Source organism: Candoia aspera, chromosome 1 (assembly GCF_035149785.1).
Source record: "Candoia aspera isolate rCanAsp1 chromosome 1, rCanAsp1.hap2, whole genome shotgun sequence".
Classification (NCBI taxonomy): Eukaryota; Metazoa; Chordata; class Lepidosauria; order Squamata; family Boidae; genus Candoia; species Candoia aspera.
Window position 1 is genome coordinate 313771197 of NC_086153.1, and position 16603 is coordinate 313787799.

Genomic DNA, 16603 nt, shown 5'->3' on the forward strand with positions numbered 1-16603 from the left:
GAAACCTAGTATGTGTGGGCACATGACTGTACGTGCATAAATTTTTTAGCATTTTCTCAAAGACAAAATGAAGACCACCTAGTAAAATTTATATGTGGAGATTCTTCAAGTATTTAGATGGGAGTCTTTCCTAATCCTATCTGGATATCTCAAGGATTAATCCTTTGGCTGGCTCTGAACTACGTGCCTTTTATTAGAAACTTTCTAGAAAATTGGAACTGTTCCAGGACATATGGAGAGTAGGAACATAAGCACCAAGTAAGTCATTGTAGGAAATAGAGTTGTTGTGGTAGTTTTTTTCCTTATTAGTTCTGGGATAATCTGATCAATATTTAACATTCATTAGTGCAACATTCACAGGGTGCAAGTTTCAGTTATTGCTCCAAGGTTACAGCCTCTCAATAGGATATGCTACAAGTCACCTTCCCTTTCAATAAAGCATTTGCTAGGATATTATGCCAAGCTATATCCACATTATATAGAGAGGAATTATTAGCTTGAAGCACCTAAGCTGTGAGTCAGACTAGCAGTGTATTTCTCACAGATACTGAAGGATCAGATGTTCCTGGAATTGAGAACAGCACTTCAAGTGATATTGCTAGTGACTAACTTGTGGCAAGCAGGGTATTGCTGGAGGAAATCATATATTTTATTCTCCATTAAAAAGCCACTATATACAGTTGTGCAGGGACGTGGTGGCGCTGCGGATTAAACCGCTGAGGTGCTGAGCTTGCTGATCAGAAGGTTGGCAGTTCAAATCCGCGTGATGGGGTGAGCTCCCGTTGCTAGTCCTAGCTCCTGCCAACCTAGCAGTTCGAAAACATGCAAATGTGAGTAGATCAATAGGTACCGCTTCGGCGGGCAGGTAACGGCGTTCCATTTAGTCATGCCGGCCACATGACCACGGAAGGGTCTACGGACAAGCACAGGCTCTATGGCTTGAAACGGAGATGAGCACTGCCCCCTAGAGTCGGACACGACTGGACTTAATGTCAAGGGAAACCTTTACCTACCTTTACCTATATACAGTTAGCAGAATCTACTGTTAAAGTTTTTCTGGAATGTACCTTCCTATCCTGATAGCAGGAATGACTTCATTGTTGCATAGCATGTAATAAACAAATGAAATGCAATGCCACATGATATGATGGTATCATGTTCATAGAGATTATGATGGCTTTTTGGTTACAGTAGCACTACGGCACTGAAAATTAACTGGTGGGGGAAACAACAGAATGATACGGCCTTTTTGTTCTGCTTGTGGTAGAATCTAGTTGACTTAGGTGGATTATACTTGTATCCAGAAGGATTTTCTTCTGTTCACATGGCAAAACAAGAATTCATATGCAAGTGGTATGATTATATGGGAACTATAAAATGCAGGAGATAGATGAATGGTTGGTTATGGCTGTAAGACTTTAGACTCCAGGACAGCTCCATACTTTTGCTTAGAGTTTTGTACTGCTCCAGTGTGCAAATATTTTATTGCAGGGTATCTGGAAAATTGGTTTGAGTGATTATGGAAAGTCTTCAAAATGTTCTAGTTAATTTAGAATCCAAGCTGTTGGCTTAGGAATTAATGGTTCAGTCAAGGGGGAAATGTTGCAAATGGATTCTGTAATTCCAATTAGCATTTTCATTGGTAAGTAAGAAGACCCCAGTCTGAAGTATACATAATGCAACAGAGAGAGAAAGACCAACCTAAATATAGCTTGAGAAAATTGAACATACAAATTAAAAAACAAAATAGAACAGGATGACATGTTGGCAGGAGAACTATGTCACTTATGTGAGCTAGACATCACAGTATCTGGATAAAATGCTAGATTATACATTTGCTCTAGATAAGTAGGCATCTATTTGAGAGACAAATCCAAGCAAACAGTCTTGAGTTAATAGATCTTGTGTTGATTAAGAGAGCTTCCTATATTTAAAATGTTTTATCTCAGCGAAACCAAAATAATGTTATTTTTCGTTATGGATCTGTATAATACTGGGCTGTTAGGGAGGGTGGTGTGGGGGAAAGGAAGGAAGGTTGTTGTTTATTCGTTTAGTCACTTCCGACTCTTCGTGACTTCATGGACCAGCCCACGCCAGAGCTTCCTGTCGGTCGTCAACACCCCCAGCTCCCCCAGGGATGAGTCCGTCACCTCTAGAATATCATCCATCCACCTTGCCCTTGGTCGGCACCTCTTCCCTTTGCCTTCCACTCTCCCCAGCATCAGCATCTTCTCCAGGGTGTCCTGTCTTCTCATTATGTGGCCAAAGTATTTCAGTTTTGCCTTTAATATCATTCCCTCAAGTGAGCAGTCTGGCTTTATTTCCTGGAGGATGGACTGGTTTGATCTTCTTGCAGTCCAAGGCTGGTTACCTTAAAATCCATACATTAAATCCTCTGGAGTCTTATGTGGACAGATTGCTTTATATTACAGTCGTTGTTTTTGCAATGGCTAATCTTTTGCTTCAAGAACAATGTAAGAGTAGCCTGGTTCAAGCATTTTAATGGATGTTGGTACCGTGAACAGTGATTTAAAGAACAAAGAGATTTGTTACTCTTTTTAAGCTACACATTCTATCGTTCATTATTATTTGGACATTACATCTCTTCCTATTTTCACCATAAATATAAGCAAAGTGGACAGAGCAGGAAGAAAGAAAGGATAAAACTGCCTAGAGCTTTCAGCTGAATTCTGGAACAGGATAGTTATGTGCTTAAGGAGGAAAACAGAGTTGGCTTGGAAATGAGGTAATTGCGGGACATTAGAATGGCCCCAGCGCTACCAGCATATTCTCTTTAATTGTAATGATTCAGGATCTTCTCAGAAATGAGTGTTGAAAGATAAGGGGCATTTTTTTCTAATTGTTATTTTTGAATGAAATCATTGCCTAATTAATCTACTATTATACGTATATTCTGGCTGAAAGAGTTCCTAAACAAGAAGGTTTGTTAAATCTCTTCAGCTATGATCCAAGTTACTGTAGGGCACACAGCTTGCATACTGCTGCTATTCATTTCAGTGAAGACACCTTTTTCATGTCTGGGGAAATGACTGTGGCTGGCATAAAATATTTTTGTTAAAGATTCCTTGGGGTAGGGGAGGATAGACAAATATGTGCTGGACCCTTATGTTTACTGCCTTTCATAAATTTTCAAGTCCTTTTACCAGTACAGACATTCCAGTGTAATAGGGATATATATAAATATATATGTATATATACATTTATATATATATATAGCTATTCTGTAACTGTTCTAGAAAAATGTTCAGCTGGGATTTTTCAGTTTATTGAGGTACACACGATTTGATTGATGGCTATTTATAAGCAACATAGTAGCAGTGATAACCTGGAGGGCAGAAGTGGTCTGATGGGCATGGTGTTTAATCAAAATCTATCTATCATTTTTCCTTCAACTTCCTTCAGGTCCCCCACCACAAACACATCCATTGGAGCAAAGAAAAAGAAAAAAGAAATAGTGTGAAGTGAGAAAATAAAGAGAGTATAGAAAGAGATATAAATAGAAAAAAAGAAAAGATATATAAAGAAGCAATTTTCAATCTTCTTTACAGTTTCGTAATCTTTACAATCCACTCTTCCATTATGGGTATTTCTGAATTTTTCCATCTTTGGAAAAGATGCATATAATAAACTTGCTGCAGTTGCCATATACAAAATCAGTCTTCCATAGGTCTGTTCTAATTGGCTATCTGTAAGTCCCAATGAAAAAGTTCTGGTTTCATCTGAATATTAATATTTCGCTGAACCCTGATTGTCATGCGATCCTCAGCTTCCCCCTCCCCCTTGGTAGTTAGGAGGATCATAAATATGAACAACCATAGAGAAGATCTCTGCACCCCCACACAAACTCTTGCCATGCCCTAACCTTGAGAGAAAAATATAGGGGGAAGGGTGTTGGTGCTTTATTGCCAAAATAAAATACAGCTTTTATTTCCAAGTTTGCAGTGGGTTGTGAAACTCTTCAATCATGTCTAAAAAAACCCAGTGTAAGAAAGAGGCAATCACTTTGCTTTCTATTCTAGACTGCGAGTTGGGCAGAAAAGCAAGGGAAATTGTGATCTTGTGCAGAAGGACAAACTCAAGTCAGATTGGGGCAGGGTCTATTAGGAGAGACAAGAAGGTATGAAAGAATTTACAGTTTCATAAACAGAAAGGCCAGCAATATTTGTGGGAGAAGTGTTTCATTTTTATTAGCATACTATCCGAAAGAGGGAGGGATTTTTTCCATCCCATTTGTGAATATGCAGATATCTGTGTCAACTTTTAGAGTTTTCAGATAACGTCTTGTAGGTTATCCAGTTTGTTCGGTAAACTTAGTTTGGACAATTAGAATTTGAGGAGCAAATCATAGGTTCTTTGAGAAAATGGATGGCATATAGGGCTGAGCCAATTACAAATGCCCATCTCTCAGAAGGCAAACTGGTGCTGTTAATCTCTTCCATCTTCTCACCCCACCCCCCACTATCCTATCTGGTCTCTCTCACTTTTATTTATTTGTTTGTTTTTCAGATTTATATAGCTGTCCATCTCACAAACAAGTGACTGGGTGGCATACAGAGCTAAAAACAATAAATACATTAAAATATTTTAAAAACCAGCTAAAACAAAGAATAAAAGCTGAAGGGATGTTAAAAATAAGGGAGCCCCCTCGTTCACCCACCCCCTGGGGTCCCCAGGCCTGCTAGCATAACCAAATCTTGAGGGACCTCCAGAAGCTCAACGATGACTTCTGTCTTTTTTCCAGCCAGGTGGAAACATTTTCAGCCATACTCCCTTTCTATTTTCTAACAATGCATCTGGGCATCCTGATAAAGGTCATGCTAGAAGGTGGTGCCCTGTTTTGCAGGTGGGGACTTTAGTGCCCATATATACTAGTTCCTTACCTCTGTTTGATAATGTTTATTTATGTATTTTTCCTAAGTTCTTCTTTCTACCTTACTGTTACATTGTGCGTTTTCAGAAAGAATTGTTTTGTGTTACTTTAAGTGCTAATCAAGAAGTAGGAGAGCTGTTCTACTCATAAAGATTAAAAATGTAATAAAAGTGAATTCTTAATATGTTCAGTAAATCCCAGTTTCAACAAAACTGATTGCGATGTTGCCTTCCTTTATTTCTTATGAACATGGCATATCCCTGATATGCTTTTACTGTACTTACTGAAAAGGAGGATGGCTCTGAACACTTTCTCCACCTCCCCTGAAAATAAAACAGAAGAGCCTCATCTGCCCTTTTACCATATTTGCAGTGAATCTAAGATGACCCTCACACACTAAAGAAAAATTATTTGAGAAAGTGATAAGCCTTTCTTTCAGGTAAAGATAGTAAACCTTCTGGGTCTCACATTAGCCACAGTTACCGATCCTTAGTTGAAATAACAATGAAAGCTGCATAGGTTCATGCTTTAGTCAGTTTTTTTCACAAAGTGGATTGACTACTCCATTTTGGGCAACATTTCTCAGAGGAGAAACAGTGGCAGATTTCACTGTCATGGAAGGGAAGCCAAGCATCTGCTGGAGTCAGGACCTTTGTAGTCCCAGCAACTGCATAGGACCATCTACTATGCATACAAATTTGCCCTGAGTTTTCTGTTGAAATTTTGTGGAATTTTCAGTGTGGAACTGTCTGCTTCCTCTCCCTCCCTTTTTATCTCAGGTTCATCATGCCCATTCTTCTAGCTTTGTCACTTCCACTGTGTCCTCTGATTCACTCCAATTGTCTTTTTCAGATGCACTGCGTGTTTGACGCAATTGGCACAACACTTCCTCCCCAGAGCGAACATTGGCAGCAAGCATAGATTTTTCAGGAGACAAATCCATTCATGTCCTTAGAAGGTAAATGTAATCTTCATTATGCCATTTTCTTCCCCTTATTTACCCCAGCTCAGATGCTTAGTTGTTAATGATGTACTCATCTGCCAATTCCTGCTTTTGTCAAGAGGATGAAAGAAGCTTGCTCCTTAGATTTAGATCTAGGTTTACACACTAAGTGCATTGCAAATGTGGTTTGTAGGAAAGAAAGGAGCCTATTGATGTACCACTTGCACCAGTCTTTGTCAGTATGCAAACACTTGGTTTGGTTCATAAAAAATGAAAATATCTAAATCCATTCCTAAAGTGAGTCCCAGATATTGCTGGCATCTGAGTTGAACAAGCCATTACGTATTACTGTACAAAAGGTAATTCAGCAGGTTAGGTTCTTGGGGCAAGTCCTAGTTGCAGTGGAACTCACTGTGCATGAACATGGTGACTGATGCTTTTGAATGGAGAACCTAACGTACATTCAAGCCAGTTCATATCAGTCCACTGTTTGCATGCATTTGGAAGGGGAACTTGATGCCCATGGCTGATAGATGTTCTGCAACAATGACTTGGTGTGTCTGTTTTTATGGCAAAGTGTGCTGAACATTCAGTGCATGACTATAGAAGGTCAGTGGTTTCTGTGAAAGTAAAAGGCAAGGCTCAAAGCTGATAGCAATCTAGTCTCTATCCTCCTGAGGAAACGTTTAAGACTGCTTATACAACTTATATCTTCTAGTTAAGAGGCTATGGAATAGCTAGTTATACCTTGCATCAACAAGCTGGCAGAAGCTCTACCTTTTGAAATCACGGGTTCTAAAAAAAGGAAGAGAAGCACTCATAGACTGCAGCGAATAAAGGAAAGTTCACTCTGGAAGTATGGGCTGCAGTGTCTTCCTTCACCATCAGAGCCTCATGGTAATGGTAGTGGGATCTTCTCCCAGAAGTGCTGGGAGGGAGGACATCAGTAAATGGGCCAGAACAGCCAAAGTCACAACAGACATTTCTAAGGACTGTCTACAGTTCACAGCCAAATCTGTGGCTTGATGACAGGGCAGGCCTATGGCTCAGACTTTGGGAGATGGACCATCAATCAAAAGTCTCCTCACACCAAAGCCCTTCTTGAGGAAGAAACTATTTGATGTATGCCAAATTATAATGATCTGCATAACATCCTATACTAGATTTCCTATTTTCCCTTGTCGCTCCACAACTCAGAGCCCCTCAAATGCTAATGGTGCTGATATTAAACAAGGACATCAGAGTGGTTTTAGTTCTCATTTAGTTCTCCTGGTGACTGACTGTTAACTATAAGGAACTGACAACATGCTCTAAAAGCATTTAATATCGTTCAGCTACAGGGAGGAGCATCTGTGCAACTTTATCGTTATTTTATTTCTGCATAGTATTTTTTTCAAAAGATACTTCGATATTTAAGCTTCACTGCTTCTGCAAATGTCATTATCTGCTCTTGCTCACTACTTTTTCCTTGAGAAAGCACTGCAGTGTGGAATCAGAGTGCACTTTTCATCCATTTCAGTTGATTCTTGCCACATACCTGGTTTTTAGTTCATGCAAATATCCAATTTCCCCTGCCACTTTGTGCCACAAAATCCATTCCCCTTACATGCAATTGATGGGGAGTGGGTTAATTATCTAATTCCAACAGCAACAAAGGTGGTATATTCCAACATCTGTTATGGCATTTTCTACATTTTCTCAGGCAGAGTATGTTAACTTTCTAATTATAGTAGTTATTTCATTAGGGATTGGTCTCACTGCAAATGACTGGAGCAGGCAGCAACTCACTGCAGGCTATGGCCCTGATTTGTTCTGCTCTGAAGTTTGTCCTTGGAAAAACCTGTACCTCATTTAAAGCAATAATACTTCCCCTCTATACCAGTTGTGTCCCCTCTAGGTGAGCCTCATTTTTGCAATCTCAGAAAAAGAACAAAAAATGTATTGAGCCATGGGGAGTCACCATCCATTGTTTATGAGCTGTCTTTGGTTTAATGGCTCACTAATTTTTCTGACCTGTTTTGAAGCAAGGGAGAGAGAAGAATAGCCACTTACACGGAAAGATATAACTTGAAAACTGTGGTGCAGGTAGTTCTGTTTCCTCCTGCAAGGTCATGAATCCAGTTAAAAGAAAAAAAATAATGTGAATTATACTATTAATAGATGTACAGGCATAGTGGCCTGGTTCATTAACACACTAAGCCATAGTGTGGTTTGTCTGGTATTGAACTATGTGAATAAGAAAATTAAAATATGTTATTATGAAACATCTGTGCTAAGAACGGTGCTTAGTGTTCTGCTATATCTCCAATAGCCTCTTCTGATCTTTGCAGCATGACAGAGGTGATGAATACACGTGAACCTGTGATGGAGGAATTTACCTTGAGCCAACCTGAGGAAGAAGGAGGCACTTCCACTCAGGTAAGTGTATGCAAATTGAATACAAGGCTACAGTCAGCCAAGGTCATACCTTCAAAGTTTGTCAGAACTATTTAGCTTCCTAGAATGAACTAGAGTGAGATATCACAGGATTGCAGTATATAGAAATTGAAATCCACTTTGTGTTTTAATCTGAATTGCAAGACGGATTATGAGCTAGGTTTTGTTGTCACTGTCATTATGGTGAAGCTTGGAGCTAAATTCCTTTTGAATATAATGAAACCTGACAGTGTTTCATGAAACACAGCACTATCAAAGAAGCACACCAAAACCCATTAGGTTTTACTACAGTGCATCAAGTGACTGATTTAAAAAGTACATTCAAGATCAAGGTGTTGGACAGATAACACCTGGAATGTGAAAACCCATGAACAGCTGCAGTGATTTTGGTCAACCACTGGAAAATGGTGGTAGATACAAATCATATAAGGTTGCCTTTCTGATGACCTATCTCTATCTATCTATCTATCTATCTATCTATCTATCTATCTATCTATCTATCTATCTCAGGGATGGGTAACCTTACAGTAAGCTGCACTTCATCATTTTTGGGAAGAATAAAGACTATAGTTGACAGTGTGCTGATACAAGGTGGGTGGGACTATGTCACCCATGTGGGTAGGACTGGGCTGTTCTGATTGTCCCTATTTGGGAGAGGACGCTCATGTGTTTACAACCTTAAAATGGCAAGAAATTGAACCACCAATTGTCAAAAAACCAATTTTTGACAATTAAAGAACTTCCTTATTTACATTAAATGTAGCACTCAGTATGGAAATATTGATCTCCTTTCAACTAAATACCATTCTCTTACATGCAGTTTGGAACCTTAGAAAAAGGTTCCCATAGATGCAAGGGCCATTCTAAGGTTCTAAGACCTGGACAGATTTCCCAGCAGCACATAGTTTTGAGTGAAGAAATTAAGACCCCCTGCATCATATAAAAAATAAGTATCCTCCCTGTGTAACTGTAATTAATATAATAATGAGGGTAATGGTAGCTCCATAATAAACATAGCATACGGTGTTATTTTCCAATTCAGCTAATCACCAGAGGCTGCTGGGGTGACATCCTGTTTTTGTTCAGTTGAGATGAAGATAATGCAACCAGATTTTCGCAGGGTAGCTTACAATACACTAAAATCACAAAATAACATTGTGAACAATAATAAAAATACATAGAAGTAAACATAATTAAAATACACATTAGTATATCTTGTCTCAACTGTCTATCCATTTGAGATTTCACATTTACAATGATTTACAATAACTTAGCCCTTTGCCATAATTATTGTCCTTCAGGCTAGTGTTCTGCATGGTGTCTTTCTTATTTTTAGAGAAGAGGCTGTTTGTGATATTTATTTATTTATTCATTCATTTTTATTTATTTATTTAGGGATGGCATTCGGCAGAAGTAGTTGTTACCTAAGTCTAGCCTAGTTTAGGCTACAGTTCTAAAGTACCCATTAAGGACACTTCCAGCTGGATAGCTTATGTAACAATTTTGCTTTTCCCTCTTTGCAGGATTTTTTTTATTTAAAAAAATGGGGGAAATGTGGGGAGATATCGAAAGTTGACAAATGAAAGAGGACATCTGGATTCCTCCCTACATAATTACATGAATGGGGCAAGTTGACTGCATAAGAAAAGCATGATCTAGAAGTCTCCATAATTTGATAATCTCCCTGAGTTTAATGGGTTTTCTTTGCAATAAAGTTCTAGTGTAGTCTGATGTATTATCTACTCACATGCAATGTATAAGGTAAGATAATAAAGGTGAAATTAATCAAGGATTTGGTAAAGGACAAATAATAAGTTGAAAGAAGGATATGGGAGGGGTTCAGCTTGGCAATTTTATTAGAAAATATGGAGATCTGTCTTGGGCAATTACTACTGATAGGAAATACCTTATATTTACTAATGTAGATCATAGCATTGATTACAATTCCATGTCTCCATACTTGTTGCATGAATTCTTTTTGCCTTTTTTTCAATATGCATAGTTATTATAGTAAATGTCAGAAATCAGAGTATTGTTGACATTTACTGGTAATTCTTTGGAGACCTACTGGGAGATCTCAGGAAGCTTACAGCAAACGTTTACCATCCCATTACATGCTAAATGTCCTATAAGTGATAGTAATGAAGATGGTATTTGATGAAAACAGTCTTTGATATTTACATTACAATTTTCTGACATTTCTTCAAGGTCTTTTAAAAACTCAACAATTACCAGTAAATCTAAATATTTACCAAATATCTAATACTTCCAACAATGTGACATGTATATAGACAGATGTATTATCTTTACAACTATTCTCATTAAGAACATGAGGGTGTGGAGGTCTCATGCAACTCTTAAAACATAACAGGGTAACCTGCATAATTCGGTTTCATTCAATTTCTCATTTTCCCCATCCTAAATTATTTTCTCCATTAGTTGGTAATTTGGCCAAGAAAAAAAAAAAGTCCGTGAAAATCCATACCTATTTCCCTGTACATTTTTCCTAATATACATATTTTTGTCTAAGGGTTTCCCACTACATACCTTTTTGGAAGTACTATATTTCATATGTAAAATGCATTTTTTTCTGTTCATTCTTCCTCAATATACATATTTTGCATGCATTCCTATTAAAAATAATGCCTTTTATGATGTGGTATATTCTGTTTTCTAAAGTCCAGACCCATCCTTATTTTATAGCTGTGTGATTGAGAATTTCAGTCATTGCTTTGAAACAGGTGGTTAGACAGACTCCACATATTTACACTGGCATGAATCCAAAAATGTGCTTGATGATTTTTCAAATGCCGTAAATGAGGCACCCTCTGTCTCTGGTGGATCAGTGTGCACTCTCCAGATTGACAGGCTTTGACAAATGAGGATGACAGCAAGAAACAGAAACAAAAGTAGGCAGAGATGTTCAGTGGTCTGAACAATTTGAAGACCCCATGCCTAGGGATCGATTTCCTGATGCCTTTGTGATAATCTGAAATGTCATTGGTCCTGCTTATACTATTTACTGAGTTAATTTTGCCTAAACTGAATAAATTAAATTGAATTCTGATAAATGCATGCATCCTCAAAAATCTGCACTTGTTGGCATCTACTAGCTTAGAATTAGTCGATTTTATACCACTATGAACTGAATTGGTCTTAGGGTGACACTGACCAGCAGCATGTCTCCAGATAGAGACAATCACAGGTGGTCATGATGATACCCCCAAATGATGAAACCTCTGTCCTTATGTCAAAATGCCAACTCACTTCTTAGGTGCTTGTAGGCAGTGTTGCAATTCAAGGGGCAGAGTCTGCATTGTAAAGTTGTGCTACTTGTTTTGTCACTTGCTCTTCTTTGTATAGTTGCTTCAAGGGTTCATATACACCTCTTTACTACCTGTGTAATATAATTCCTACCACTACTCAGTGTTAGCTGAGTTGGGTTGAGCTGAGCTGGACTGCTGATATAGTTCAGCAACATCTGGAGGGCCAAAGGTTGACTATCCCAATGTTGAAACAAAAGGCCTCGTAATCCACTATATGGGTAGCATTTATTTTATTTTTAAGTAAAACAATTTTAAATATTTTTTAAAAATATATTTAAAAACCTCCATCTGTGCTAGTGAATGGACAACTTGCCCTTACTAGGGATATCAGCTAATCATTTCCTTAGGGCTTTTGAAATTAACTGAAAGCCATGCATACCTAGAAGCTATGTTTCTATCCTCTACTATAAAGTATTTGTGGAGTCTGTTCTGACCGGTAATTGGTTCCATTACTTTCTCTACCTGGCATGTAGCCTTTGAAGTCGTCCATATAAAGAAACTGAGACCAAATCTGGAACGGTTTAGGTGGAGATTGATCTGATGAACCTTGCATTAAAAAATCATCCTGTTTTAAAGTAACCATGCTCTTTGCTTTTTGCAGTATAATTCCTCTCATTGGTCTCATAAGAATAGTCACTGCTTTGAGCTGAGGCTGTCAACTGCATTCATGCAGGATGATTAAATACTGGGTATTTGTACTGCACAGATATTACCCATAAAAATGATAGAACATAAATAGCAGTATGTCACTGTAAATTACCATAGTCCATTGCTGTACCGAGATACGTTTATAGCAATGCCAATAAAGCACAATCGGTTGGAGTTTAAGGTCTTGGTTTGCCAGCACAAATGCTACACTATTTCTTCTTTCTGTTGCCTGCATGGAACTGTATCAGACTGGCAACTATTTTAGCTAATAGGCCACAGCAGGATACAATGGGCATAGAGGGCCAAAGTTCCTATTTTTTTAGGATGGTAGCAAGAAATCTGTCCGTCTGTCTACCCTCCCATTCTGTCAGTTTCAAATATTCCAACATGTTCTTCCCTGGGTGAAAGGGAGAAAGAAGAGTTCCTTGATTTGACATCTGAATTCAGAAAACAACCTTTTACTTGAATTCACCATCAAAAAATTGGTTGTCTTGAATTAGTTCTAAAGTTCAGAGTAATTAAGACAACCAGTTTAACATGAAGTTTGTAGACAAAATGAGATAAACTGCATGGTAAGCATTCTTTCAGCAGCCATTCCTTTCTGTCTTCTGATACATAAAATAGAAAATACATGTTTATAAGAGGCCCAGAGCAGATTATGGAGGGCTAGCCATCCCCCATTATTACCAATGGAGAATTGATAGACAACAGCATACCACCAATAATAAAATTACAAGTTTTTAATATGGAGACATCCATTGCCTCTAGAACCTTAGTTTAGCTTATACCAGCTTTCCTGGTTTATGAAAGTTTTGTGCAGCAAGATTACTAATTGTTGCTATGAGGTTTGATAACTTTTTTCTTTTTATAATCTTTAATGCTATTTTAAAAAATTGAAATGGTAGACATCCATTTGTGTCTATAGGGTTTTTTTTAATACATGTCACAACATCTTGATCATCCTGATGATTGAAGGGAATTAAATACTTTACTGTCATCATAGGCTTTTCCGGATGCCCATGAAAAATATCCAAAACTATCAAAAAGATTACCATCCATTGTGGTAGAGCCATCTGAGATGGGGGATGTTGAAAGTGGAGAGCTTCGTTGGCCACCAGATGATCTGAAATCAATAGAAGACAAGAAGGCTCTTGCTGCTCAGAGGGCCTGTGCTCAGCAGCACCAGATGGATCTTGGAAGTATGAACATTTTAATTAACTTTTAATGGGGAGACATGCTATGTTGAAAACAGTGTGAGGCTGCCTATACCAGCTCACCATTGTGTGCTCTATCCATGATGAGAAAATGATAAACTGGTGTATTTTTATTCCTTTGCTAAGACTCTGTTGGGGTGTCCTAATATATCAAGCGTAGGGAGACCTGGTCTTCAAATCCCACTAGACCAGCCAGCAAAGTTAATACAAGGGATTACATGAGTTGTAGGCCAAGCATTTGGCCACCAGGCTCCCTGTTCTTTTGACAGAGCACCATGATAAGGACAACCTTAGCCTCCCCTGAGATCATGAACCATTTCCTCCTCCAGCTTGACCATAAAGGCTTCAGAAGCTTCAGCTTCCATTTACAATTATTCATAGTGCATTGTATCATGAAGTATATTTTTGAAATAAAGTAACTTAATATATTATTCCTCACCCATTCCTCACCAGTTTGCTTAACAAACCATAGACAGGTTAATCATAATTTCTCATGTTTGGATAACCAGCAAATGGAAGTGAACATTTTTAGTTCCTTGATGAGGTGTCTAAGGTGGAAAAGGGAGAAGTAGCCTGTGAGTTTTGAGTAAAGCATGTAATATGGACATAGGAAAATTAACAGAGAGGCAATTGTTTCTCTCCAGGTGCTTCACCACATCAAGATATGGGAGATAGTACAAAATCCAGTGAAAGCACAACTGAGGATGACTAAGGAACTTCATTCAACAAATTGAAGCTTTGGTGGGACCTCAGTTGGAAAGCTGGCACATTCCGAAGGCTTGTCAACATGCTCTATTTTAAAACCGTAGAAGGTTTTAATTTTAGTTCTATTATTAGGTTAGTACATGGCAAGAAATTTAGGGGCTGTAGAACTGCTTCTTTTCAGGCTGGGATTCATATCATTTCAATTTCCTTTCAGGAAAAATGGAGCACATTAGGTAGTTCTTCCTGGTTCCTTTTATGAATGCCACAGAGGAAAAATATAAACAAAATCACACATACTAAACAAAAACAAAATTAATTGCAATTAGCACTTGTAAGTGAAATTGCCTCTTAAATATAAAAAAGCTATGTGGTATTGGTACCAAGACACAGGGTTTGTTTGCTATAGAATATATTAAATCAATTAAACCTCTTTTGTTTTAGCCATTTAAAACTAGCACTGTGATATTATGGATAATAGATGTAATATAATGTTACCTTCTAACTTTGTACCTTTTTTGTATAGAAATGCAAGTTTAACTTTTGAATCTGGACTAATGGAGAATTTAGGACTGCCTTTTAGTGGTGCACAGCAGAGACCTTTACTTATCCCTTTGCCATATCTCTTTTTCTGTGCAAATTCAAGTGAACCAGCCTTTTATTAAATCAATGCATTTGAAAGAAAATGAGTTAACATTTAAGGAATTCTTTACTGATGTACATTTTGGATGGAAATAGCTATTCATTATTGTTTGTGAACTGAGTCAGATTTGTGTAACTTCAGCAGCCTTTGCTATCCTTTGTGCAAATAATTTGTGACCCAAATGCTACCCTGGTTTAACTGGGCCTGTTTCAAAAAGGGAAAAAGAGACCACTGCTTATGTTGTTGCTGTTTTAGGACATTTCCTATGTATTTGTATATAGACCCTGCTAAATGTTTACATATAGTTTTGGATCAAAGACTAGACAGAAATTGGCCAGGACAGAGATAAGATGCATCTTTTGTGTAATTAATGATGCCATTCAGGCCACTTGCTTTATTTGGACCATTTAATCTATTGCAGGCTTTTGCTCTGGGAGGGATCTCTAGGCTCAGGCTGATACAGCAGTTATTCCCTGCCCCTACAGTGATTTCCAATGCTTAAACTTCAATGCTGTCACCAAAATACAGTCTCCAGAACTGGGTAGAAGTCATGACTGTTAAACTGGTGTGATAAAGCCAAGAGATATTTATATGGTATTTATTTTGAGATAGACTCTACTTGGACTTGATTCTTGTATTTTAATGCCTTAGGATGAGTTTCCTTCACTATTTTAGCACAAAGAATGTTTTCTTTCTATAAGTAATTCTATTGAAATAACACTCTCCAGTGTCTCTATTAGACACTAAGGTACATTTTATGTGTATATGATAGTAACCATACGTTGAACTCAGCCTATAAAAACAATATTGGGATGGGTAGGGGTGATAAATTTTCATTCATGGCATATATAAATAATCATTATTATTAGGACCATTAACCTTAACTTAGCACACTAGCTAAGGTGATTTGTAGAAGTATTCAATTTTGAGAAATGTATTTTCTTAATATGGGGCCCATGCTTTATTTATATCTATCATTCTTAGATTAAGAGACTGCAGTCTGTGTGGGCATAGAAAGTACTAACAATTCCCCAAACTCTATTTGTGCTGTACTTCAAACAAGATTTCTTATTCACTGGAACCAGCAAAACAGCAGTTATCCGTGTGCCATGCTTAACATTAGGAAAAACCTGAAATCCTGAGCTGGAGAAAAATATTCTCCATACAAGAACTACAGGGATGTCTGCAAGGAGGGGGTCAAAAAATGTCAAGATGGCAGCCATATTGAAGTCTCACTGGCTGTGACACACATAAAAAAGAGGCAGGCTTTTGACTGCATAGTTATGGCAGCCATCTTAACTTTTGCAGAACTAGAAACACATCTGATAGAGAGATGCTTCTATTGCTCAAAACAATTTTAAAAAAGAACAGCTTTTCAGTGTTTGTGCTAATCTTTCCTGATTTAAGGATTTTTTGCTACTTACAAACCTATTTGTGCCTGAAGAGGACTGTAAAGTTCAGGCACACCTAGTCCCAGATATGAATATGAGAAATGGCATTACTCGACCCAGAACGGCCTATCTTGATCAGCAGCAGGACTCTTTTCAGCCTTACCCAAGGAGACATGCAAAGTGGATGCTCTACAGTCTTTTTCTTTAGGTCTGGAATCCCTGGTGGGGAACCTTCTATCAGAGCTTGCAATGGCCTCTTCATAGAAATCCCCATGTCAGCGGGAAAACCTCCCAAAAGAATTCCAATTCACAAGGTTCGATGATGCAGAGAAAAGAGTTTATTTGTAACGCGTTTGCAAAGGCGGGTCCCTCCGTGCAAGAAGGAACCCTGAATGAAGTTAACACAAAA

At 38.0% G+C, this 16603-nt stretch overlaps 1 protein-coding gene across 1 annotated transcript in view; it reads left to right on the top strand.

Moving 5' to 3' along the window:
* The window catches only part of LBHD2 (LBH domain containing 2), a 41946-nt gene extending 26175 nt beyond the window's left edge, over window positions 1-15771 (top strand). Inside the window, exons 2-5 of the mRNA XM_063290367.1 lie at window positions 5744-5849; window positions 8146-8252; window positions 13248-13443; window positions 14103-15771. Of these exons, the coding sequence (XP_063146437.1) occupies window positions 5837-5849; window positions 8146-8252; window positions 13248-13443; window positions 14103-14170 (384 nt within the window). The 5' untranslated portion in view covers window positions 5744-5836 and the 3' untranslated portion in view covers window positions 14171-15771. The remainder of the gene's footprint in view (window positions 1-5743; window positions 5850-8145; window positions 8253-13247; window positions 13444-14102) is intronic.
* Window positions 15772-16603: the final 832 nt, after the last annotated feature.